The sequence below is a fragment of the Phascolarctos cinereus genome, unplaced genomic scaffold, assembly GCF_003287225.1.
Source record: "Phascolarctos cinereus isolate Bilbo 61053 unplaced genomic scaffold, phaCin_HiC Scaffold_2;HRSCAF=192, whole genome shotgun sequence".
Lineage (NCBI taxonomy): Eukaryota > Metazoa > Chordata > Mammalia > Diprotodontia > Phascolarctidae > Phascolarctos > Phascolarctos cinereus.
In genome coordinates, this window is record NW_027555625.1 from 49,298,860 (window position 1) to 49,321,315 (window position 22,456).

General features: G+C 40.7%; 1 protein-coding gene across 1 annotated transcript in view; it reads right to left on the reverse strand.

The window, feature by feature from the left end:
• Positions 1–4,150: 4,150 nt before the first annotated feature.
• The window catches only part of CDH1 (cadherin 1), a 57,447-nt gene continuing 39,141 nt past the window's right edge, over positions 4,151–22,456 (reverse strand). The window contains 12 exon segments of the mRNA XM_020989093.1: positions 4,151–5,894; positions 7,460–7,603; positions 8,397–8,527; positions 11,150–11,380; positions 14,001–14,225; positions 15,376–15,521; positions 17,337–17,453; positions 17,455–17,579; positions 17,770–17,952; positions 18,744–18,872; positions 19,784–19,959; positions 21,647–21,791. Of these exon segments, the coding sequence (XP_020844752.1) occupies positions 5,685–5,894; positions 7,460–7,603; positions 8,397–8,527; positions 11,150–11,380; positions 14,001–14,225; positions 15,376–15,521; positions 17,337–17,453; positions 17,455–17,579; positions 17,770–17,952; positions 18,744–18,872; positions 19,784–19,959; positions 21,647–21,791 (1,962 nt within the window). The 3' untranslated portion in view covers positions 4,151–5,684.

Sequence of the window (22,456 nt, forward strand, 5' to 3'; positions counted from 1 at the left end):
GTAACGGAGTATGCTTTAATATAAAGATGATCATTACGATTACATGTTAATACACACTCTGGGTTAACATAGGTTAACCTGGTACTACAGCGTTATTGCTTATATAGGCTTTTTACCGGGGACTATGACCTTACTATAAATCACAGTTATTTCTTAGCCTAATGATTATAGCTGTTAAAAGATTATCAAGCAAGATGGAACAAAGCACTCAAAGTATTGATTGATCTTTTTGCTTTCATGCCTTGCTACAGCAACCCATGAGAACAAACCAAAAAAAAAAAAGCAGCCCTCAATCTGAGGGTGGAACTCTTCTGTTTTTATAGTGATGGTGGCAAAGTGGTAGGAAAGGGGAGAGAGATTCGGCTAAGAATCACACAAGTTTCAGAGCATCAATAAACATTAATATGGCGTTTGGTAATCAAACATGAGACTGTTGTCCAATGACCAGTTAAGAGGGCATGTTCCTGGAAGAGCTGAATCCTAGAATGCAGAGGAAAGAAGGAAGTAGCTGCTAAATGGAAGGATGGATGGCTCCCAGGTACTCCTTGGAAAGGCAAAGAAAGGACTTGGCAAAGTGGTTTGTCCTACCCCAAAATTCGACAGGCAACATTTTCATGGTCGTTGTGTATTACTATATTAGGGCTAAGAATGTGCAAGTAGACTGCCATGAAAATAATTGAACTTTATGCCCCAACATTCATCGCTGAGAATGTGGTAGAGAAATCCTACAGAGAACTTGATGAGATCCTATAAATCCAATCAATGCATATTTTCCAACTTGGTGACTGTACTGTGAAGAGAAGGAGAGGAGAAGAAATATGTGGGGATGTGGGAAAACATGGTTCAGGAAGAAAGAATGAGGAGTCCAAGACTTGTAGATGAGCTTCATGGCTCTATATCATGAACATTTTCTCTGAAAAAAATTAGTATTAAATACGGGATGTGTCAAGGACTAAATAACATCATAAGGAATGAAATAGATCTCGTTTTAACATTTGTTATTGATATGGGAATCATGCCTGAATCAGCTATCAAATGTAAAGTCAGACCACCAACTGAGTGAAAACTAGTGATAAACCAGAACGAGGAAAATATGTGATGTTCAATTGAAATAACAGATATAAGAAACAAACAATAGAAGTGACAACACCAACTATAATTTCATCCAGGAATTTAACCAATGCAAATTAATTACCGCACCAGTGAGGGAATTTATTTTGCTATACATGTTGGCAAAAGGGGTTTTGATTTCTTTGCTTTCTTGCTGGGGATGTGGAGGGAGGGGAAATGGAAGAGAGAGAATGCAGAACTGAAAATGAAATAAAATTTAACTTTAAGAAATTAATTGGCACAACAAAGAGATCAAAGGAACCTAGAAAGCATGTTAGTAGGTGAACATCTGGCTATCTTGTCAAATGGAGAGACATAGCTACTAAAAGCAAAGTATAAATTTTAAAATATAAATTTATTTAATAAAAACTTAAAAAGGATAATGGATAATTATGAACTATCCTCATAAAGCAAAGAGAAACTGTAAAGGGTAAAAATCAGTTTAAAGAAAGTTTAGTAAGACAGGTACCTCAGCAAAGTCCTCCCAAGGATATCTAAATATGAAAATGGAAGAAAGGCTACAAACAGAAGAAAAATGGAAAGGATTTCTAAAAATCATTTTAACAAGCTGGGTTTTCCATCAACAATGAAGGGTGGAACCGCCAATGTCATAATCCAAGATGTGGTTCTAAACAACGTAGAAATGGTACTAAAGAGAAAAAGACTGGTATGAGTTTTGAGACCTGACTGGCATCTCAGAATTTCTATTTCAAAGGGAGAAGCATTACCCCTCCCACCCTGGAGAATAATTTGGGACCATTGTGAACTTTGAGCCAGGAGGAACTAAGTTAAAGGCCACCTTGGATTTCTTGTGAGAGAAAAATACACAGTCTCAAACAGACTGAGAGGAATAGGGCTGAGCTCTCAAAAGCTGAGCTGGAAAGAATCATGAACATCAGCAATAGGAGAAAGGTGGCAGGGTGGGGGGTGTGGAGCAGGGCTGAGCTTCAACAGAGAAGGAAGAGATCAAGGAGCCAAAGAGGCTCTTTCACCGGAAGCTATCTCCCATCCATATAGCAAAATCATGAGATTCCTTGGAAGGTATAAGGCCACAAATAACCCTGTGCAAAGAGCTGCTGATAATAAACGACAGATGAAGCATAAAACAGCGCGAGCCACGCTTGCCAACGTGATGGAGCTGATCCAGAGCAGAGTTCAGGGAAAGGAGGTATTTGGTAGGGATGACGAGTCTTCCAAATGTTTTTGTTTATGGATGACATTATGTTAATGACACTAAATCCCAAAGGATTGCTCTCTTCTCCTAGAAGAGAGCTGCAATCTCTCAGAGAAAGTTGCCCTTTGGAGGAAGGAAAGACCAAGTGGATGAAGAATGTCAGTTGCCCAGATTTCATGCATTTGGATGGATATCCCAATAGTATGTATGCCTGAGCTAGACTGTACAAACGGACATTGAGCTGGGTCCTGAATGTTAGAGGAGGAATAGAGGAGGCTGGATTACTTTCAGGAAACTGGAAAGCCACTTTACTGACTGCAAGCTTCCCATGAAAACAAAAGCCGGTCTTTTCAATACTAACATCTTATTTGCTACTACATAGCAGTGAGACATAGGCCACTGCCTTGGAAACATTAAAGATGAGTATTGCTTGCAGTTTTCAGAGGAAAAAATTGAAACTATCAATAGCCATATGAAAAAGTGCTCTAAATGACTGACAATTAGTCAATAGTCAATATTATTAAGCACCTACTATGTGCCAGGCACTGTGGTAGAGAAATGCAAATAAATGCAAATCTGAGGTACCACCTTATATCCATCAGATTGGCAAAATTGACAAAAAAGGAAAATGACAAATGCTAGAGAGATTTGGGGGAGGGGTATGGTATGTTAATACACTGTTAGTGGAGTTGTCCACCCATGTCTAGCCATAATGGAAACAATTTGGAACTATGTCCAAAAAGCCATTAAATCGTATGTATATGCTCTTTAACCCAGTGACACAACTATTAGGTCTGTCCTCCAAAGTGATCAAAGAAAGATGAAAAGAACCCATATGAACAATGCATTTCAGAAAAGCCCCAGCCAATCCCCATTTCATTCCCTATCTCCAGGGCCATCTTCTCACCTGGCCAACCTATATCATGCTCATGTCCTTGAGCAATCCCCCACTTTACTTCCAGTTCTGGTACCGTGATAAATTCAACCAGGAAGGGGGAGTGTCACTCTACTCCACTGTGGCCCCTGCTGGTTCAGTGTTGTCTCAGGGGGCATCAAGTCTAACCCCAGATGAAAAAACTGGGGCCCAAGAGAGTTGTTAAATGGCCTAAGGCTCACAGATATCAAGCATGGGGGGGCGGATATAAGTATATAATACCTATAGGTGATGAATACATATGCATACATGTGTATATGCTGTTACTGTTAAGTCCTTTCAATGTGTCAAACTCTCTGTGACCGATTTGGGGTTTTCTTGGCAAAGATACTGGAATAGTTTTCCATTTCCTTCTCCAGTTCATTTTATAGATGAGGAAATTGAGGCAACAGGGTGAAGTGACTTTCTCAGGGTCTCACAGCTAGTAAGTATCTCAGGACAAATTTGAACTCAAGTCCCCCTGACTCTAGGCCTAGCACTCTATCTACTGCTCCACCTAGCTGTATACATGTATATGTGTAAAAATGTAGTCTGTGAGGGGTTAGTCCCTTATTTGTTGGGAAACACCCAATTGGTTAGAGTACAGGACCTGGATTCAAATTCTACTTCTTACACTTACTAGCTGTACAATCTTGGACAAGTCACTTAATCTCTCTCAGCCTCAGTTTCCTCATCTGTGAAATGGGAGTAATGATAATACCCACTTCATAGGGTTGCAGTGAGATCATTGTAAAGTGCTTCGTTAGCCTTAATGCACTGTTATCAACACTAGCTATTATTGTTGTTGTTGCTGTGGGAAAACAAAATGTATCAATTAAAAAAAAATCACGTTGGACATAGAACTTTTTAAATCATAGGGATAACTGAGCCTTGGATTCACCATCTAGCCAGGGTCAGGAGTGGTGCCTACTCGAATAAGATAGCAGTCTGACAACGGTTTAACAAAATTATTTAATAAAATTTATAAAAATGCATTTTCAAGGGTTTAATTCTTGTCGACATGGATCACAGCTGTCTTCCATACCCACACGGTACAAAATTTAAAAGGACCTGAACAGATACATTCTAGGAACAGTGCTAAATCATCACAGACTGACTGCAAAAGACAGAAGACATTTCAGGGGTGTTGCAGACAGGAAGCACCAAAAACCCTTGATGGCCATTCTGAAAAAACGTTTCCTTGGTGCATGGCAATTAGTCTAAGCCAGGGGCGGGGAACCACGTTCCACAGAACAAGTCTTTTTATGAAGGGGATTTGTTCTGTGAAGTTTGGATTCAGTCAAAAGGCTGCACTTGAGGACCTAGACGGCCACGTGTGGCCTTGAGGCTGCAGGTTCCCCACATCTGGCCTAAGCTCCTCTGTTCGGCACCTTACCTGTTCATCTGATGAAAGGGGGAGAAGCCCTTCAGCCAATTTAGTCTATCTCCAGGAAAGATGACTGCTTGCTAACTTCCTGAGTTTTTCTTGTTATCTGTCTGCTAGTGCATGCAGGAGACCTGACCCAGAATGGGTACTTGGGAAATCTGAGGAGAACCTAGAACCTCTGAGACCAATGTTTAACTGCAGCACTCCTCCTGGATGGAATCCTCTTCTCCAAGGACGTGTTAAAGCTTCCTTCTCCGATGCTTCTGGCTATTGCTTCCACTCTAACCTACCATCTCCAGTCTTTAGAGACTGCACCATCAACACCTCCCTGGCTGGTGCATCACTATTTCATTCTATTAATTATGAGACACGGAAAAAAAAAACCCAACACATCCCTATTTCCTGTTAGTTTCTCGTTCTGTGACATCTCTCCAAAAGAATCCCAACAATAATAATGACCCTTACATGACTAGTGTCCCTTCACAAACTTGAGACATACTTGTACATAATGAACTGGTGATAAAGGAAAACTTCTAAACACCATGATGTCGTCAAGTTTATAAAATGGCTGCGGCCAGTCTTGCCCATAAGTACATGGGCAAGTAAGGTATGTGCTTCTGAGAGCTCCTGCCTGGAAAGATGCAATGATAGGAGAGGGAAGGAATCGATTTAGAACCAAAGTAAAAGTAAAAATAAAAACAAACCAAAAAAATTACATACATTTAAAAAGGGGGTGCACAGGTGAGAGAGTGGGGGGGGTCAGCTGCCATCTATTTTCATTATCAATTTAGGCAGAGCCCCAAAGAAGTGCCCAACATGGCAGCTCTCAGACTGGAAAAATTGCCCTTGAAACAGATTTCCTTTACTTGCTGAAACCTTTACTTGTGTCTCTCGAGAAATTAAAGGTGAGGAGTGAGAGTAGGAAGAGAGAACTGATACTAGCCTTACAATAGAAAACTAACTTTGTAAATTAGCAATAATTCCTATTTGTGTTACACAGTTGAGCAAGGCACAGATAGCACTCCTGCCTCTTTCCCCTGGTGCCTGGGGATGACAACCCCTGGAGACTGTTTCTTGACTCTGAGCCCCAGGCTCTGCCCTTAATCATCCTCCCCTCCACCATACATGTCAGCCAGCTTTTTAAAGCGATTGCCCCATTCGTTCAGGTAATCGTAATCCTGGTCTTCGTCTGAGCCAGACGAGTTGAGGGAGCTCAGGGAAGCCGCCTCGGAGCCACTGCCTTCATAGTCAAACACCAACAGGGAGTCATAAGGGGGTGCTGTGGGGTCGCTGTCAGCCGCCTTCAGGTTCTAGGAGAAAGGGAGAACAGATCTTGTAGTCAAAGAAACCTCAAGCTCATGATTAGCGCGGAGGCTTAACCTGCTATGGCAGTTGGGTTATTTCATCCCCCCGTGGTTCTTGCGGCATGTGCACAGAAGGAGCCCTAATATACATAACCAATAATAACAAAAAGCATTAAACAACCTCCCACTTGTCCTTCCAAACAGCTAAAAAGAAAGGGAAAAGGCATTTATTAAGCACCAACTGTGTGCAACAGACTATGCTTATAAGTGCTTTACAAATATTGCCTCATTTGGCCCTTAGAACTGGGAGGTAAGTGCTATTTATCACCTCCATTCTATAGTTGAGGAAACTGAGGCAGATAGAGGTTAAGTGACTTGCCCAGGGTCACACAAAGCTAGTAAGTGTCTGAAGCTGGGTTTGAACTCAGGTCTTCCTGACTCCTGGCCCAGTGCACTGCACAGCTCCCTATAAAGCACCTGTCTTCCACGGCTGCTGTGCCCTCTTGCTGGTTTCTAAGAGAGGGAAGAGACGGTCATCCTTAAAAAGTATTCTAGATACCTCTATACTGCCCTCCCTTTTTAGCAAAAATGGGGGACTATGGGTGTAGACATCAGTATACTTCTGTGATAGATGTTAAGTAATGAGTTCTGAGTCACTGCAGAAAATCCCAGCTATCTGTACATACATGTAGACATATAACCCTTGAGGCTCGGATTTCCTCATTTGTAAAATGAAGGGCCTAGGTTAAGAGCAGTTCTTCTTAGGACAGCTAGGTGGTACAGTGGATAGAATGATGGTTCTGGAGTAAGGAGGACCTGAGTTCAAGTCACTTAACCCTGATTACTTTAAAAAAAAAAAAAGAGCAGGAGTTTTTAATTCTTCTTGTGTCAGTCTGGTGAAGCCTTCTCAGAATAATGCTTTTAGATGCATAACATAAAATGCAGAGGATTACAAAGGCAACCAAAGGTTAGTGAAAATAAAGATGTCAGATTTTTTTCCATCCAAGTTCATGGATTCCCTGCACTAGAAGATCTTCCCAGCTCGAATTCCTTTGGGTCCTGTTGTCTAGCCGTATCTTCCCCCATCTCATTTGGGTTCATCTTTTCAAACCCAAGTACAGACACTAATAAGTTTCACCATCCTTCTCGACTCTCAAGATGTCTCTGAATCATGACTGTCACACAACATCTTAGTTTGGTACAGGTAGAACCATCTGGGCCTTCAGCCAAGACACTGATAAAAACCCTAAAAGGCATAGGCCAAGGTTCCCCAGGTATTTCCCCATTAGCCCTTTGCTGTTGACCAGTTTTTGGTGAATGAATATTCTGATGCTTCTAATTTAAGCTCTTATTCTTGCCATGCAGACTTTCTGGATTCTCTAAGGCTGATCTGAAGTTCAGTAAATCCCCATTAAAATGAAGTAACTCTGAGGTCCTACATAGAGAGAAGAAACCACGGAAAGGAGGAGAGAAGACAACTTGGGGGGTTGGTCCTTCCTTCCCTTTGTTGTAAGGACAATCACTAAGTTTAAACACGAATTACACTTCTGTTCTTGAATCTGTTCTCTTACCTCATCAATGAAATTGCCAATTTCATCTGGATTTGCTGGGCGAGGGCGATACTGGGGGACACTCATGAGTGTTGGTGCCACGTCGTTACGAATCACTTCTGGTCGAGCATCCAGGCCCCGATGCAACTGACTCAAGTCAAAGTCCTTTACAGAAGAAAGTGGAAAACAAACAAATGAAAAAAAAACCCAAATTATAAGCAAGGGAATGTCCCAAAAGGAACCAAATATGTCAAAGGTAAACTTATATTCATATTATATATGTAAGATATAGTATTATGTAATACTATGTAATATATATTATATTCCTTATATTATGATTATAGATCATGGACTATTCTGGCGAAGTTTTTAGCAGGAAATAAAAGGGCATACCAACTTAAGTGCTATAGCAACTCATTATCATAATTAACTTTTTATGCCTTAAGACGTATATAAATAACAGATGATTGGTGCTGACTTACTGTTAAATGTTTGTGCACACCTATCTAAAGAGGCAGCATCATGAGATGGAAAGAATCTTGGGCTTTATGTCAGTAGAGCCCAAAATTTAAATCTTGCTTCTCACATATACTAGCTGTGTGAGCCTCAATTGCCTTATCTGTCAAATGGGACTCCACTACCTATTTGAGAGAGGTATTGGTGGCTAAATGTGATAATGTGCTATAAAAGCCTTTAAGGTATATATAAATGTCAACTCTCCTCTCCATATTAGAACTAGACAAATTTCTAAGAATATAGAGGTAAAGTATACTCAGAGATTGTGGATTGAGTAGGTAATTTCTAGCAAAGCAGCAAAAGGATCTGGGCTTGAGTTTGGCCTACCTAATAAAATCAGATTCAACCGAACAAATAAAAGCCCAATGAGGCTTCTTATTTAATTAAGGTCTAGTAGAGACACATAACTTTGAACTTTTTTCCAGGGGCTGCTGAAACCGACCTGATCTTCTTCTCCACCTCCCTCTTCATCATAATAATAGACGTTGTCCCGGGTGTCATCATCAGGAGGCAGTAAAGGCTCTTTCACCGCTGGCCTTCTTCGGATGAAGAGGAGCAGGAGCAGCAATAAAACTAAGTGATGAGAAATGGGATAATGAGAAGGACCACAAAGCGCGCTGAAGCATAATGAAATGTCAAAAAAAAAAAAAAACCAAACAAACCGATTAGAATCTGGTCCAGGCCCATCTGACTGGGCCGTACGTGAGAATAGTTAGGGATGCTCAGACAAATGTGAAACTAAGGAATGTCATTACGCTACACATTTGATTTTTTTATCTCAACACCAAATGTCCCCTGTTCAGTTATTTTTCACCGTAAATAAACCACAGAGGACATTAATAAGGATCTCTTATCCCTATCAAACATGAAGGACACGTTAAATAAATACAATTATATCCCCAAAACCTATGCTAAATTCGTAAGAGGAGAGGTGGCAAAGTTGAGTTTATTTCTAACCTTATTTCTGACCAAAGAAATGTGTCTTACTACACACATAACTTTAAATCCCTAGTCCAGTGTATCATCTGGGTGTGACGGGGATCCTGAGTCAAATGTAAGCTCCTCTTGGGCCTACCAAGTCAGGAAGTAGTGACAGACTAGGGATAGGTTACTGGATTTGGAAAAGCTCACCTCAAGACTGGATGTTGTGTGGCACACTGGGTAGAACTATCAAAACATAGGTTCCACTAATGTAGAAATATGTTTAACATGATTGCACGTGTATAACCCATATCAGGTTGCTGCTGTCTTGGGGAGGGAGAAAAATTTGGAACTCAAAATCTTATAAAAAATGGACGTTGAAAACTATGTTTACGTGTAATTGGAAAAAATAAAATTGCTTAACCTGTCAGCCTCAGTTTCCTTAGCTGTCAAATGAAGATAAAATTAAATGATGCATATAAAGCACCTAACAGTGCAATGTGAATGTTCTCTGTTGTTATTCTATAGTAGAATGAGGTTTCTGGCCACTCTTTCAAGGACCAGCCAGTCCTCTATAGAGAGCCTGGGATTTGCTTCATGGGAGGAAAGCACCTGGGACACAGGACTGACTAAATCACTAGTGTTCAAACTTCAGCATATTGTACTTATCGTTCCCACTGCCAGACTGATAACCCCTAGAGAGCTCTTCCTATTTGTATCCCTAGAGCACCCAGCACAGTATCTGAGACCTGGTGGGTACTTAATAAATGTGCACCGAAAGACTGAACCAAGTGCTGTGGCAATAAAAATACAACATGGCGTGCTTGGCCACCATCGGGATTTCCTGTCATTCCCATGGCACAGCCCCTCAAGAACTGCTCTAAAGGCCCCTTTTTTGACTTAGAAATGGCATCTCCAGATCCTGAAGCTGCTAATCCCAGCCCTCTCCTGCTTCCAGAGGGTGCAGGGTTTATCACAGGATGAGGAAAGATGATGAAGTCTGCATGTATTGGGGCGCCTAGTGGGGATCTGATATCCACAGACCCAGGAGAAGCAGGACAACATAGGAGAGTGGGTATCTGAACACACCTTAACACACAGGGTCCAGGGTACTGGGCAGACCAGCAGTGGTCAAAGTAGCAGAAACACATTGTAGTGGCAAACAATCACTTCTCATGATTGTTCAACCACAAAATACTTGTTAATAATCTCTTATTTCCAAATTTAAACCTCAATTTCAATATAACTTGGTTTCAACCTATCTACTCCCCAAATCCGTTTTCCCCTCCTATCCACATGCAATTTAAGATGTCTATTAAATGCTTAGTATATGTGTGCAATGCACTGTGCTAATTACTGGAAGGAACCTAACCAATGGCATGATCCCTGCCCCTTAGGAGTCAACATTCTATATAATGGGGGTGTGGACTGGGTGGAAAGAACAGGACCTGTACACAACCATGAATAAAGGATATTCTCTAGGGAGAGTATCATGAGGACAATCTGAAGAGGAAGCCCTAGGGAAATTTAAGAGGAAGGAAACTTTCAGCTAAAGGGTAGAGAATCAGGGAAATCAGGAACCTGATCTGAGACCTGAGAAAAGAGGATTCTAAAACATGGAGATGAGAGGGGAATATGTTTCAGGCATGGGAACAGAGGAAATGAGCATGTCGAATTCAGGGAATAGGTAGTGGACAAGTCTGGCTGTAAGATAGGCTGAATGGGGGCGGCTAGGTGGCACTTGGATAGAGCACCAGCCCTGGATTCAGGAGGACCTGAGTTCAAATCCGGCCTCAGACACATAACACTTACTAGCTGTGTGACCCTGGGTGAGTCACTTAATCCCATCGCCTAACCCCCTGCCCCCTCCACAAAAAGGCTTAAGGAAGTGATGAGGGAAGACTGGAAAGGTAGGATGGATCTGGACTAGTGCCTGTACTTTCTCCTGGAAGTAATCTGGAGTCACTGAACATTTTTGGGAAGGTCAACGCCACGGTCATCCCTTAGCAAAGGTTATGTGACAGCTGCATGAAGACTGGCTTTGAGATGAAACAAACTGATGAGGAAAGAAGGTTCTTAACAAATTTCATCTCCATTTTACATGTCTTCCTACATTACACTATCAGCTGCTGGAAAGGAGAGGTTTGCTTTTAGCACGGTGCCTGGCACACACAAAGTACTTGTTTACTTGACTTAACCCTCCCCCATCTGTAGGAGATGAGCCAATGTAGTCCAAGACTCCCAGAAGATGGCATCTATTAATTAGTCACTTACTCAGCAGTGCAAGGATTCCTCCTAGTATTCCCAGGATAGCCGGTACATCCATGCTAGTCTGTGCAATTATACCCGACTTCACGCACTTGGACACAGCACCTTCACAGTCACACACGTACACCTCCAAGGTGGTCACTTGGTCTTTATTCTGGTTGTCTGTCAGCTTGAGATTTATCTTGTATTCTCCAAGTTCTAATTCTTTCTTTGGCCTCAATGTCAGAGATTCTCTTGCTGTTAAGAAAGCATAAGAAATATAGTTCCCAAAATAAAAAACAAATTCATAGACTCCCTGAAATCTATACTCCATAGGGGTTCAGTGCACACAGGTTAAGAATCTTTGTTCTAGAGTAAAATATGAAAGGAGCTAACCATATTTCAGTGGAATACAACAGAATACCAAGAGAAGTAATTGTAGATCCATAAAGTTTTAGAAATGGGAGGGACCCTAGAACTTAGATAAATAATCCAACCTCTTCATTTTACAGTTGAACAAATCGACAAAGAAAAGTAACTGCTTGCCACCAGAGTCCAATTTCTAGTTTTAGCAGAGTTCTTCCTATTCATAAACAAGCTACCTACTTGTGCTATGTGACCAACATTGGGGTGGTGACATAATTGGGATCATGAAGAACACTTTCTCCCATCTCTGCTCCTTTGAGCTCCAAAGACAGAGACCAATCCTGCATTATATTACACTGTTGGGGAGGGGTAGCAGAGCATGGCTGAAAGAATCCACTCTCAACGTCAAATTCAAATGACATAGGTGTAGTAGTAGACACTAATTTGCTCTGGGGAGTATAAACTGGGCTAATGGATGAAGTGAAAGCCACTGAAAGGCAGTCCCAGGGGCTCAAAGAGGAATTTCTTAACGAGTAGAAGGCTCCTGCTTCAGATTAAGACTGGCCCACAAGACCTTCAATGTCCCTTTCAGCTCTATGATTCTATGACCATGAAAACCTGGTTTTGGCTTGTTATGGAACAGTGTTGGACCTGGAATGCTGTGGAATGCTTTCCAGTTTGACTCCATAAAATGATCCAACCCTTCTAGAAATCAATTTGCAGGTGAGACAAGTCATAAAACCAGTCAGACCCTCTAGACACAGAGATTTTAAATGACAGAGAGGTCCCATGTAAACCAAAATATTCAAAGCAACACTTCTGCCCGTTTGTAGTGGACAAGCAAGAAAAATAGGAGATAGCCATTAATTGGGAAGCAGCCGAATAAACTATAACATGTAAATCTAATGAAAGAGCAGCTGGGTAGTGCAGTGGATAGAGCACTGGCCCTGGATTCAGGAAGACCTGAGTTCAAATGTGGCCTCAGACACTTGACACTTAGCTGTGTGACCCTGGGCAAGTCACTTCACCCTATCGCCCCACTAAATAAATAAATAAATGAATGTATGAACAAATGAATGAATGAGGAAAGACTTGTATGAACAAATACAGAGTGCAGTAAGCAAAACCAGGAACCTGACATTTTAATTTAAACCTGATTATAATGTAAATGATTTAACAAACCCACTAAAACAAAGTCCAACATTAATTATAATAACCTATTTGGTCCCAAAGGAAAGATGAGGAAACATGCTTCCCTCTTTTCCATGGAGAATGGGGGGATATAGGGAGAAGAGGGAAAATATCATGGGGGCAGAATAGTGCACATGTTGAAAAATGTGGCTCCTATGTTGGTTTTACAAGGGAAGGCAAGTATGTAAACATATGGGGGCACTTATAAACAAAAGGTATCAATAAAACATACATACATATATGGTCAATTTAGATTAGATTAAAGGGGAGAGGGAACACCTATGAGAATCAGAATTAATTTCATCTAGCATGGTTACCCCAGCACTCCACTGGGCACAATGATAGAGGGGTGGAGCCATGAATTCCAAAACCTCCATTTAAGGAGGATGCTCAGCTCTGAACATCTCATTTCTCACCTGGCCACACTACTTGGGGATTTCTGACTGCCTTTCCCACCATATCTCCTTGTGGGGAAAATCTCATCAACCTTGGGACTCTCATCATTACCTTCTATCTCTCTGATGGGAGGGTGGAGCATGCATGAACTCCCCAGGAGAGGGCTCCTCATTTCCTCCCTGGCTATATTATTTTCAATTCAATAAATGTTTGTTAAACACCTACTGTGCTCTATATGCCAGGCACTGTGCTAAGTGCTGGGACACAAATAAGAAAAAGAATCTCTGCTTTCAAGGAGCTTACAATCTAATGGGGGAACATAACACACAAAAGGAAGGTGAAAAGTGGGACTGGGGTATCAGAGGACATAAGGTGCTGACGGAAAATGGAGAATTAACCACAAAAACTTAAGTCAATCTGCATAGTGATGAGATTTCAGGTGATCCTCTTATCCAGGATGAGGCATGATATTCCCAAATGGAAACCAAGGGGCAGCTAGGTAGCGCAACAGATAGAGCTCCGGCCTTTAAATGAGGAAGACGTGAGTTCAAATCCCACCTCAGACACTTGACACTTACTAGCTGTGTGACCCTGGGCAAGTCACTTAAAAAAAGAAAAAAAAAAGTTAAGTCCAAATGGAAATCAAGCAAAGTTGCTGATGTGACTTCTCTGAAATCTCCACCATGGTCCAGCACTTCAACTTCCCTGTTTGTGATCTTCCTCCATTAGACTGTAAGCAGCCTGAGGACAGGAACTATCTTTCCTTTTTTGTATCTGTACCCCCAGTGCTGCACACAGTATCTGGCACATAAGAGGCACTTAATAAATGTTAATTGACTATTACTGACTACTGTAGACAGAAAATTGAAGAAGCCATGTCCTTCCAATCCTCAGCTTGCAAAGAGCCTCGGACACGGATACCTACCATTATCATTATACTCAATCGTCCAGTTAACACTAGCTCCGTGTGTTAATTCTGCCATGAAGGGGGAAGTGTTTGGCGGAAGGTCTGGATCGACAATATTTATAATCTGAGGCTCTGGATTCCTCTGGCAAATGTCAAAGTTTCGAGGTTCGGGTACTGGGCCATTATCATTTATGTCCAAGAGAAACAGCTGAAGGGTTCCCGTGCCGGTGGCTGCAGGAGAACCTACGGAAAGGAGCAAGAAAGAGATCTTAGCTGGAAGAAGTTAAGAGCAGAAATGGCACTCCCTCATTCAATAACCTATGACAGATCCTTCTTACTTTCTTTTTTCTTATCTGGCTCTCAACACCCTCTAATCTCCTAAGACCCCAGTACCTATCTTCCTAACATACCCACCCTCCCACAATAAACCATGCTCACCTGTAATCACCATTCCCCCACTCTAAAAAATTAAATGGTAACCATGCCCTCAATATTGATTTTATTCAGCTCCTTTAATTAAGGAAGCAATATTTCCATGGTCTGAGATAAGATTTTAGAATCAGTCTCACACTATATGTGAAGGAATTTTGTCAAGAATGCTAAGTGACTGCATGTCAGATGACATGTATGGAAAACATGTTATTGTAATGGAATATAATCACATTATTTAAAAAAAAAAACCTAAGTATGACCAATTCAGGATATCTGTGAAGATCAGTATGAAGCTATACAGAATTAAATGAACAGAACCAAGACAGCAATCTACATGACCACCCCAAGGAGGTAGAGGAGAACAATCTAGAAGGACCTCAGAACTTTGAGCAATGTAGCCACTAAATCATGATCTCAGAAGACTGACAATGAAATATGCCTCTTGCCTCTTGGCAGAGAGATAATGGACTAGAGGTACAGAGTAAAGGCATATATTTTCAGATATGGCCATTTGCATGCTTGACCATATTTACAAGGGGCAAAGGGGGGAAAGGGAAATCAATGGGTAGTGATATAGATAAGAATATTAAAATACATAAAAGAAAGTAAAAGTAACTTTTGTTATTATCACGTTAAATTCAATATATACTTAAAAACAGAACACCCAAACTACACAGAAGTTCTTCATCTCGTTCATATACATATATACAAATATCCTCTTTTTAAATGCCTTTTATGTTGAAATATTCACCTAGATATGATGATAATTTTCAAAACGGTAAAAAAAAAATTGGAAACAAACTATACAACATACTATGTTCCCATTGAAGTCTGAACCATCTCCTCCTTTCAAAACACAAACAAAACCCCAAACCCAAGGCTACCTGGTTGATGCCTTTGGAGGCAGAAGAACTAGAAGGTAAGAGAAGAGCAGAAAACAATGCAAGTGTAACATCCCTACCATCATCCACGGCCACAATGAGGGCTGTGTAGGTACTGTTCTTCACGTGCTCAAAGTTTTCTCTGTCCAGATTGTCTCGAGTAGAAATGACCCCCGACTCGGGATTGACGTCCAGCCAGTTGGCTGGATCCCTCCAAATCCGATACCTGGAAGGATGGTAAGGAATGTATACATCATTGAGCCCGTCTTTACATGAGTCCATTCAAATACATCTCCAGTGAACTCTTGTTGATACTTATAAGATAGCAAAGAAACCAAAATAGTTCAAAAATAAGACAGTGTCTAGGCTTATTTACTCTTAAAAAAACAAAAACTCAACCTATAATTTCATTCAAGGCAAGCTCTCCATTTACTACATCATACTGCCTGACTTTTTCATGTCCATATTCCTACAGTGGGCAAATGGACAGAGAACGTCACCATACCAAAGAAGGGCCGATTTCTATCAAGTTGGCCTTGTAAGTCTAAGTAATGGAGAACAGAAGGTAATCTCCATCTATGGAGACAGAGAACAAAAACCTTCAGGGCCTATAGATCTCATGCCAGAACTAGTTTCTATAAGATGGAGTCCCCACTATGAAGCATGCTACCCCCTCTCCTGATGGAGGCAATGGACTCTAGAGCTGCCATTTTTGGGGGGCTGGGGTGGGGGTTAGGGAGTGGCATGTAGCCAATGCAGGAATTTATTTTGTGTGACTATACATGTTTTTATCAGAGTTTTTATTTTTCTTTCTCATTGGGGGCAGAAGGAGGTGGGAGAGAGAAGGTGGGTAACCCGGGCAAAAATATACTGACTTCAACCTATCTGAACTGCTGCAAAAGAAACACCATCTAATAACATACAACAAAAACTACATCCCAATGTTATTTACTCAGGTCAAACAATGGGTGGCCTTTAAAAAAATTCACATTAAAAAAATGAAAACTTTTTAACCATTTTAGTGAATTTTGCACTCAACTTTTATCCAACCAACTCAAAATTGGTGTCTCTCAGATTACTTGTGCCACATCTGACTTAAAAGTTATATCTCTCCAAATGGTTTTCTAGCTTCGGAGCCCAGATGGGCAGTAAATGTCAAGATGACTTAGATAAGGTAAAGCCCTCAGCCTGTTACCTAGTCTAATGGGCAGCCTTGATGGGACACTTCTGGGCTAATAGAGCTTTTCTCTTAATCATAGAGTAGGACAGCTAGGTGGGGCAATCAGGAAGACTCCTCTTAATGAGAAGTGTTTGGCCTCAGACACTTACTAGCTGCATGACCCTGGGCATGTAATTTAACCCTGTTTGCCTCAGTTTCTTTATCTATTAAATGACATGGAGAAGGAAATGGAAAACCACTCCAGTATCTTTGCCAAGAAAACCCCAAATGGGGTCATGAAGAGTTGGATACAACTAAAAAACAACAGCATTCCTGCCCCCCCGCCACGTAGTGCTTTCTGCACTACTAAGACCTTTATATACATTATTTCATTATATCCTTGTAAGAACCTAGATCAAGGATTCTTAACCTGAGATAAATGGACCACCTTGGATAGATTTCTGGGGGTCCATGAACTTGGATGGAAAAAAAAATTACTTATTCCAATATAATTTGTTTCCATTGTAATCTTACATATTTTATTTCAGACATTTAACAACATTATTCTGAGATGAGATTCACAGGTTTTACACCAGAATGCCAAAGGAGTCCATAACAACAACAACAAAGAAAGTTAAGAATTTCTAGTGTAAGTAAATATCATTTCCATTTTGCAGATGGAAAAATTGAGGCTCAGAGGTTAACTAATTTGCTCACAGCTAATGATTGAGTCAGGACTAACTAGTAGCTAGTTTTTTAAAATGTTTTAATTCTAGTGCTCTTCCATTTTATAAAAATTGAATCTATTTACAGGCAAAATAATTTGGCTCTCACAAACATAGACACAGGTGTGCATATGTGTGTATCATCTTTCACTCTTACGTTATCTTCTGTGACAGAAACTTGTCGGGATCCTGAGCGGTGTAGGATGTAATTCTTTCACCCAACCCGAAATCCTCTGGTATCTCCACTCTCATAACTGGTGGCATAAAGACCGGCTTCATTCACATCCAAGACATCCACAGTGACTGTGGCTGTAGACGTAGGGAGGCTGACAACAAATGGAACCTCGTTCACTACTGTCACATGAAGGATGTATTGCTGCTTGGTCTCAAAATCCAAACCCTGAAAAAGAAAGGAGTGGGTGGAGAAATGGTAAGATCACCTTTTTGTTGGAAAAAAAAATAAAAATAACAACAATGACAACGATGACCTTGACCCAAACCCACTCTCACCAAATCTGCTGCCCAGGTTACAGGACAACTCATGGCCACTTTCTATGGTGTCTGCCCATCTCCCCATACCACACACAAACCTTGGCTGTTTTCAAAATCCCTTCATTGGTTTCTGGGTTAGTGATAACAGCGAAGAGACCCTGTTCATCATTTAGGACAGAATAGACCGCTGTCCATGCTGAAGTATTAGGAACGTCTGCATCAGTCACTTTTAACTTTGTAATGACTGCATCCACTTCGTTCTCCAACACTTCGCCTACATACTGCAAAGCAAAGGAGAGAACCAGGTCAATGATGACCTACTGAGGCTGAATACCACGAGAGCTTGAAGGTCTCATGGTGCTATCAAATCTGAGTGCAATCTTCACAGAGATAATACGAAAGCTGCCTAAATGGATCCAGATTTCTATACAAGAAATAAACCATCCATAAATGTTAATGCTTCCACAAACTTTGAGGCTACTTCTGACACTCCCATATAGCCACAGAGTCAAGTTTGCAGGAGCCAGGACGTTATCAAGTCTAAAATCCACCTGCAACATGAATCCTCTTTACAATGTAGAATAACTGAACAAGGTTCGAAGCCCTACTCAATCGCTTTATTACTCACAGGACCTTGGACAAGTTGAATGGACCTCTCCAGCCCTCAGCTGTTTTATCTGCCAAACGAAAGCGCTAGACTATATCTAAGGTCATTTCCAGTTCTAATCTGGGACTCCAACAAGTGGTCATTCACCTATGGCTTCCATTTTGAGACAGCTCTAATTATTAGCAAATTCTTCCTTATACTAGCTCAAAATTGCCTCTGTAAACTTCCATCCATCTGTCCCAGTTTCTTGAGGCCAAATGGAACAAATCCAAACCACCTTCAACGTGACTATATTGGAAAATACGTATGCACACCCATACATACGCACATACACACACATGCACCCACGAGTCCCTTCTTCAGTTTCAGTCAGTGAGTCTGTAACCTTGCTGAGCTGTGTTGGCATTTACATACAAAGCTATTGGGAATATCACAAACTACAGCCATCAGCAGCACCAGGATTACCGTAGTTGGGTTGAAGATTGGAGCGTTGTCATTTGTGTCCGTGACCGTGATCATTGCTGTGGCTGTGGTGCTTAGACCTTCCCCATCCAAGTCAGCAGCTTGGACAATCAGTGTATACTCTGGGTTGCTCTGCAAAACAAACACACAATAATCAGGACGAACTTACAGCGTTACTCACAGCATACCAAATTTTTTTGAAACCCTTTCATGGTCAGTGAAGACATTCATGTTCCCCTTCCTTCTAATTATTAAGCTGAGAAGCCCGCACAAAACCAGCAAAGTAAGGGCCAAATCACTCTTTTAAAATTTTTTTTTGGGGGGGGATGAGGCAATTAGAGTTAAATGACTTGCCCAGAGTCATACAACTAGTGAGTGTTATGTGTCTGAGGCCGGATTTGAACTCAGGTCCTCCTGACTCCAGGGACAGATCTCTATCCACCTCGCCACCTAGTTGCCCCCAAATCACTCTTCTTAATAAGCAAATTATTGGATACTTACTCAGACCATCAATAAAGAAACTCATAATAGGGCTCAACAGGGATTCCAATTGGCCCCAGGGATCTGGGTCCATTGACATCTGGCCCTCAACAATCAAATTCTTAATAATGCCCTGAAAAATCAGATTTATCTCACTGGATTTTAATAAGTCATACAAATCATAAATAATGGGGAGGCAGACCTAGGGAGAAGAGCAGGAAAACAGGCCATCTATGGGTTTTGTGATTGCTGAAGTCTGATAAAGAATGATTAAGGTTGTTCCCAGCCCAGAAAAACAGTATCTATGACACGTGTATCCAGTCACCCGGATGAATGGTGATGAGCCCTGTGCTCATGGAAGCCAAGGAAACTTCTTTTCCAAATCATGGTCTGCCCTAAAACCAATAACCCTCCTCCTCCTCTCCAAGCTTAAGTCACACACACCTGAGAACTTCAGGAGAGAGAGGGTCATTTGCCTATCACTTTAGGCTTAGAGATAGCTTTGAGGAACATTGCTGGCTGTGACAACACACACACACACACACACACACACCACACCACACCTCTCTGTCTAGGCCAGGTGTGACCACGCTGATGATTCCATTTGCCCGGTTGATGGTGAACATATTATCATGGGGTGCTTTGGGCTCCTGGCTGAGAATAGAATAAGCGATCAAAGCATTGTAGGTATTTATATCATCATCCTTATCAGTGGCTGACACCTGCATCACTGAGGTACCTGGAAATTGGAAAGGAGAGAAGAGTTTAAGGCACAGGTACTATTCAGGACAGAATAAGACATCCTGGGCAACATTCACCCCCATCAATGATATTCTTAAGTAGAGGCAGAAAAATAAGAGCTTGAGAATGTGATTAGGTGCCCTGTTTTCTAATTCCTACAAAAGGAAATGAGTAACAGACTTTTGTATAAATTAAATTTGTATAAATTTGAATTGTATAATTTTTGTATGAAATAAATTTAAAAAACTAATTGCAAAAAATGATTAAGGGCCTATAGGGTCATTTTAAATTTTATCTGAATGTTTTGTTAACTAACTTCTGAATTTTAAGAGATGCAATGGACAAGAATTAGCTTTCCTTTCATAGAAGGTTTGGGCCTCAACTCTCAGAATGAATAAGATTCAAGAGAAGCAGGAACATGTGTGAAGCTTTGCTTGCCTTTTTTTTTTAAACCATTAATTGTTTGGAGATAAACCTAAGCTTCTTGAGGGCAAGGACTATTTTTAAAAACTATACTCAGTAATTTCATCTGTGTAGGAAGCTCCATTGTAGAAACTTCCTTCTCCAGGGTAGATCAGCGACTTATTAGTTACTTGGAGGCACTGATCGATTAAATAGTCATATTCATCAAAGTTTTACTCACTGATTGTCATCCTACCCCAAAGGAAGGCAACATGATATAGTAGTTAGCATCCCCCAGTGGGGAAGGGATGTTCTATATAAAGATGTGAGCTCGAGTGTTTTTGATATTTTTGTGACCATGGGAAAGTCACTTAAGCTCTCACTCCCAACTAATTTGTAAGTTACACATTGGCATAAGATGAGGGAGTTTCTATATGTAGCTCCTATCGCAGGTCTGGACAAAAAAAGCAAAACTCAATCCATGTGATACAGATATAGATTTTAAGTCAATAGCACCTACCTTATTTTCATGGTATCTTGACCTTCCCCGTGTTTAACATGGAATTATTGTTGTTGTTTCTAATTACACAGTTCTTTTGGCTCTGCTTTCTTTACACCATCATTTCATGTATGCCCATAATTTCCTTCAATTATTCCTAACTTTGACTCTTAGGGTATAGTAACATCCTGTAATGTTCATATTCTAATTTACTTGTCCATTCCCCAGTGATTGGGACACTAAACTAATTCCCTTCATCACACAGTGGCACGGCATGCCTGCTTTACTAGTCATACTGGCATTGAACTATCATTTTATCATTGTCAATTTGATGACCCTCAGGTTGTTTTAATTTGCATTCTCTGGTTACTAGAAATTAGAGGGAATTTTTTCCCACATGGCTGTTGACTTCTTAATATTTTTTAATGTAACTTTTATTTATTTTTCCTAATATATTCCATTTATGGAAGTGTTCCTTTGCTATTAAAGAATGGTTCTTATTTTTATAAAGTGTCCTATGAATTTCAGATGAGGCTTGTCAAAAACATTTCAAGCAAAGTTTTTTCCCCTACTTTGTTTCTTTCCTTTTGATTTAAATGTCTTCTTTGTTGTTGTACATCAACTCTTTCTATAATCAAACATATCAAGTCTTTAAATCATGGATGAATAACTTATCCCCTCTCCAAGGGTAAAGGATATAACAATCTCCTTTATGTGTTTTTTCTTTTATTACATTTAGACTGTTGTTGATTCATTTAGAATTTGTCTTATTAAAAAAAAATACCTGGATGAGCTCCTTCCATCACAGACCCTTTGAACACCTCCTGTATAAACTGAGGACGGTTGTCATTCTGATCCGTTACTCTAATCATTATCTCCATCGGCTCCTCCACAGGTTGGCCATTTGAAGACACAGCATGAGAGAAAAGCTGTAAATTTTGAGTAAGAGAATCAAATGGGGGCTGAGAATGAAGAGATGGGGGAAAGCACAATACAAATGGAGGGTCTCCAAGAAAGTGGTATCTACTCTTGTCTCACTCTGACCTCCCCCCCAAAAAATCCTCCATATCAGGAAATTAATTTTAAATATCTAATGCTATTTAAGCAATATTTCAACTACTGCTACTGCAAACTAGCTTCTGAGGGCCAAGTTATCTCTCACGGTAGGACAGGAAGATATCTATTCCTTAGTCAGCCAATTTCTACCAAATCCTTGCTAACACCAGGCATTTAAATTCATCTTTTCACCTATACTGGCTGGCAAAAGAAACTTTCCTCATAGGAGAGTAAAAAGAAAATTCTTACTCCTAGCAAGGACAAGTGATCTATTTCAGGTCATGGACACTAATATTTTGCCCAGATTCTTTGTGAGCTGGTTTCAACTGTTCAGAAGACAAACAGGGAAATTGATATTCGTCATCTATCCCTGACTATGCTCAGATCATGCTGCTGCCTCATAGCCCATCTTCATGACATGATCCATGTGGTATCAGACACCACATAAACTAAGGAGTGGGTTTGTATTCTAGATCAAATCTCTGCATTATTCGATGTATATAATGCATGGTAATGAACTCTTCCCAGAGCTGAAAAG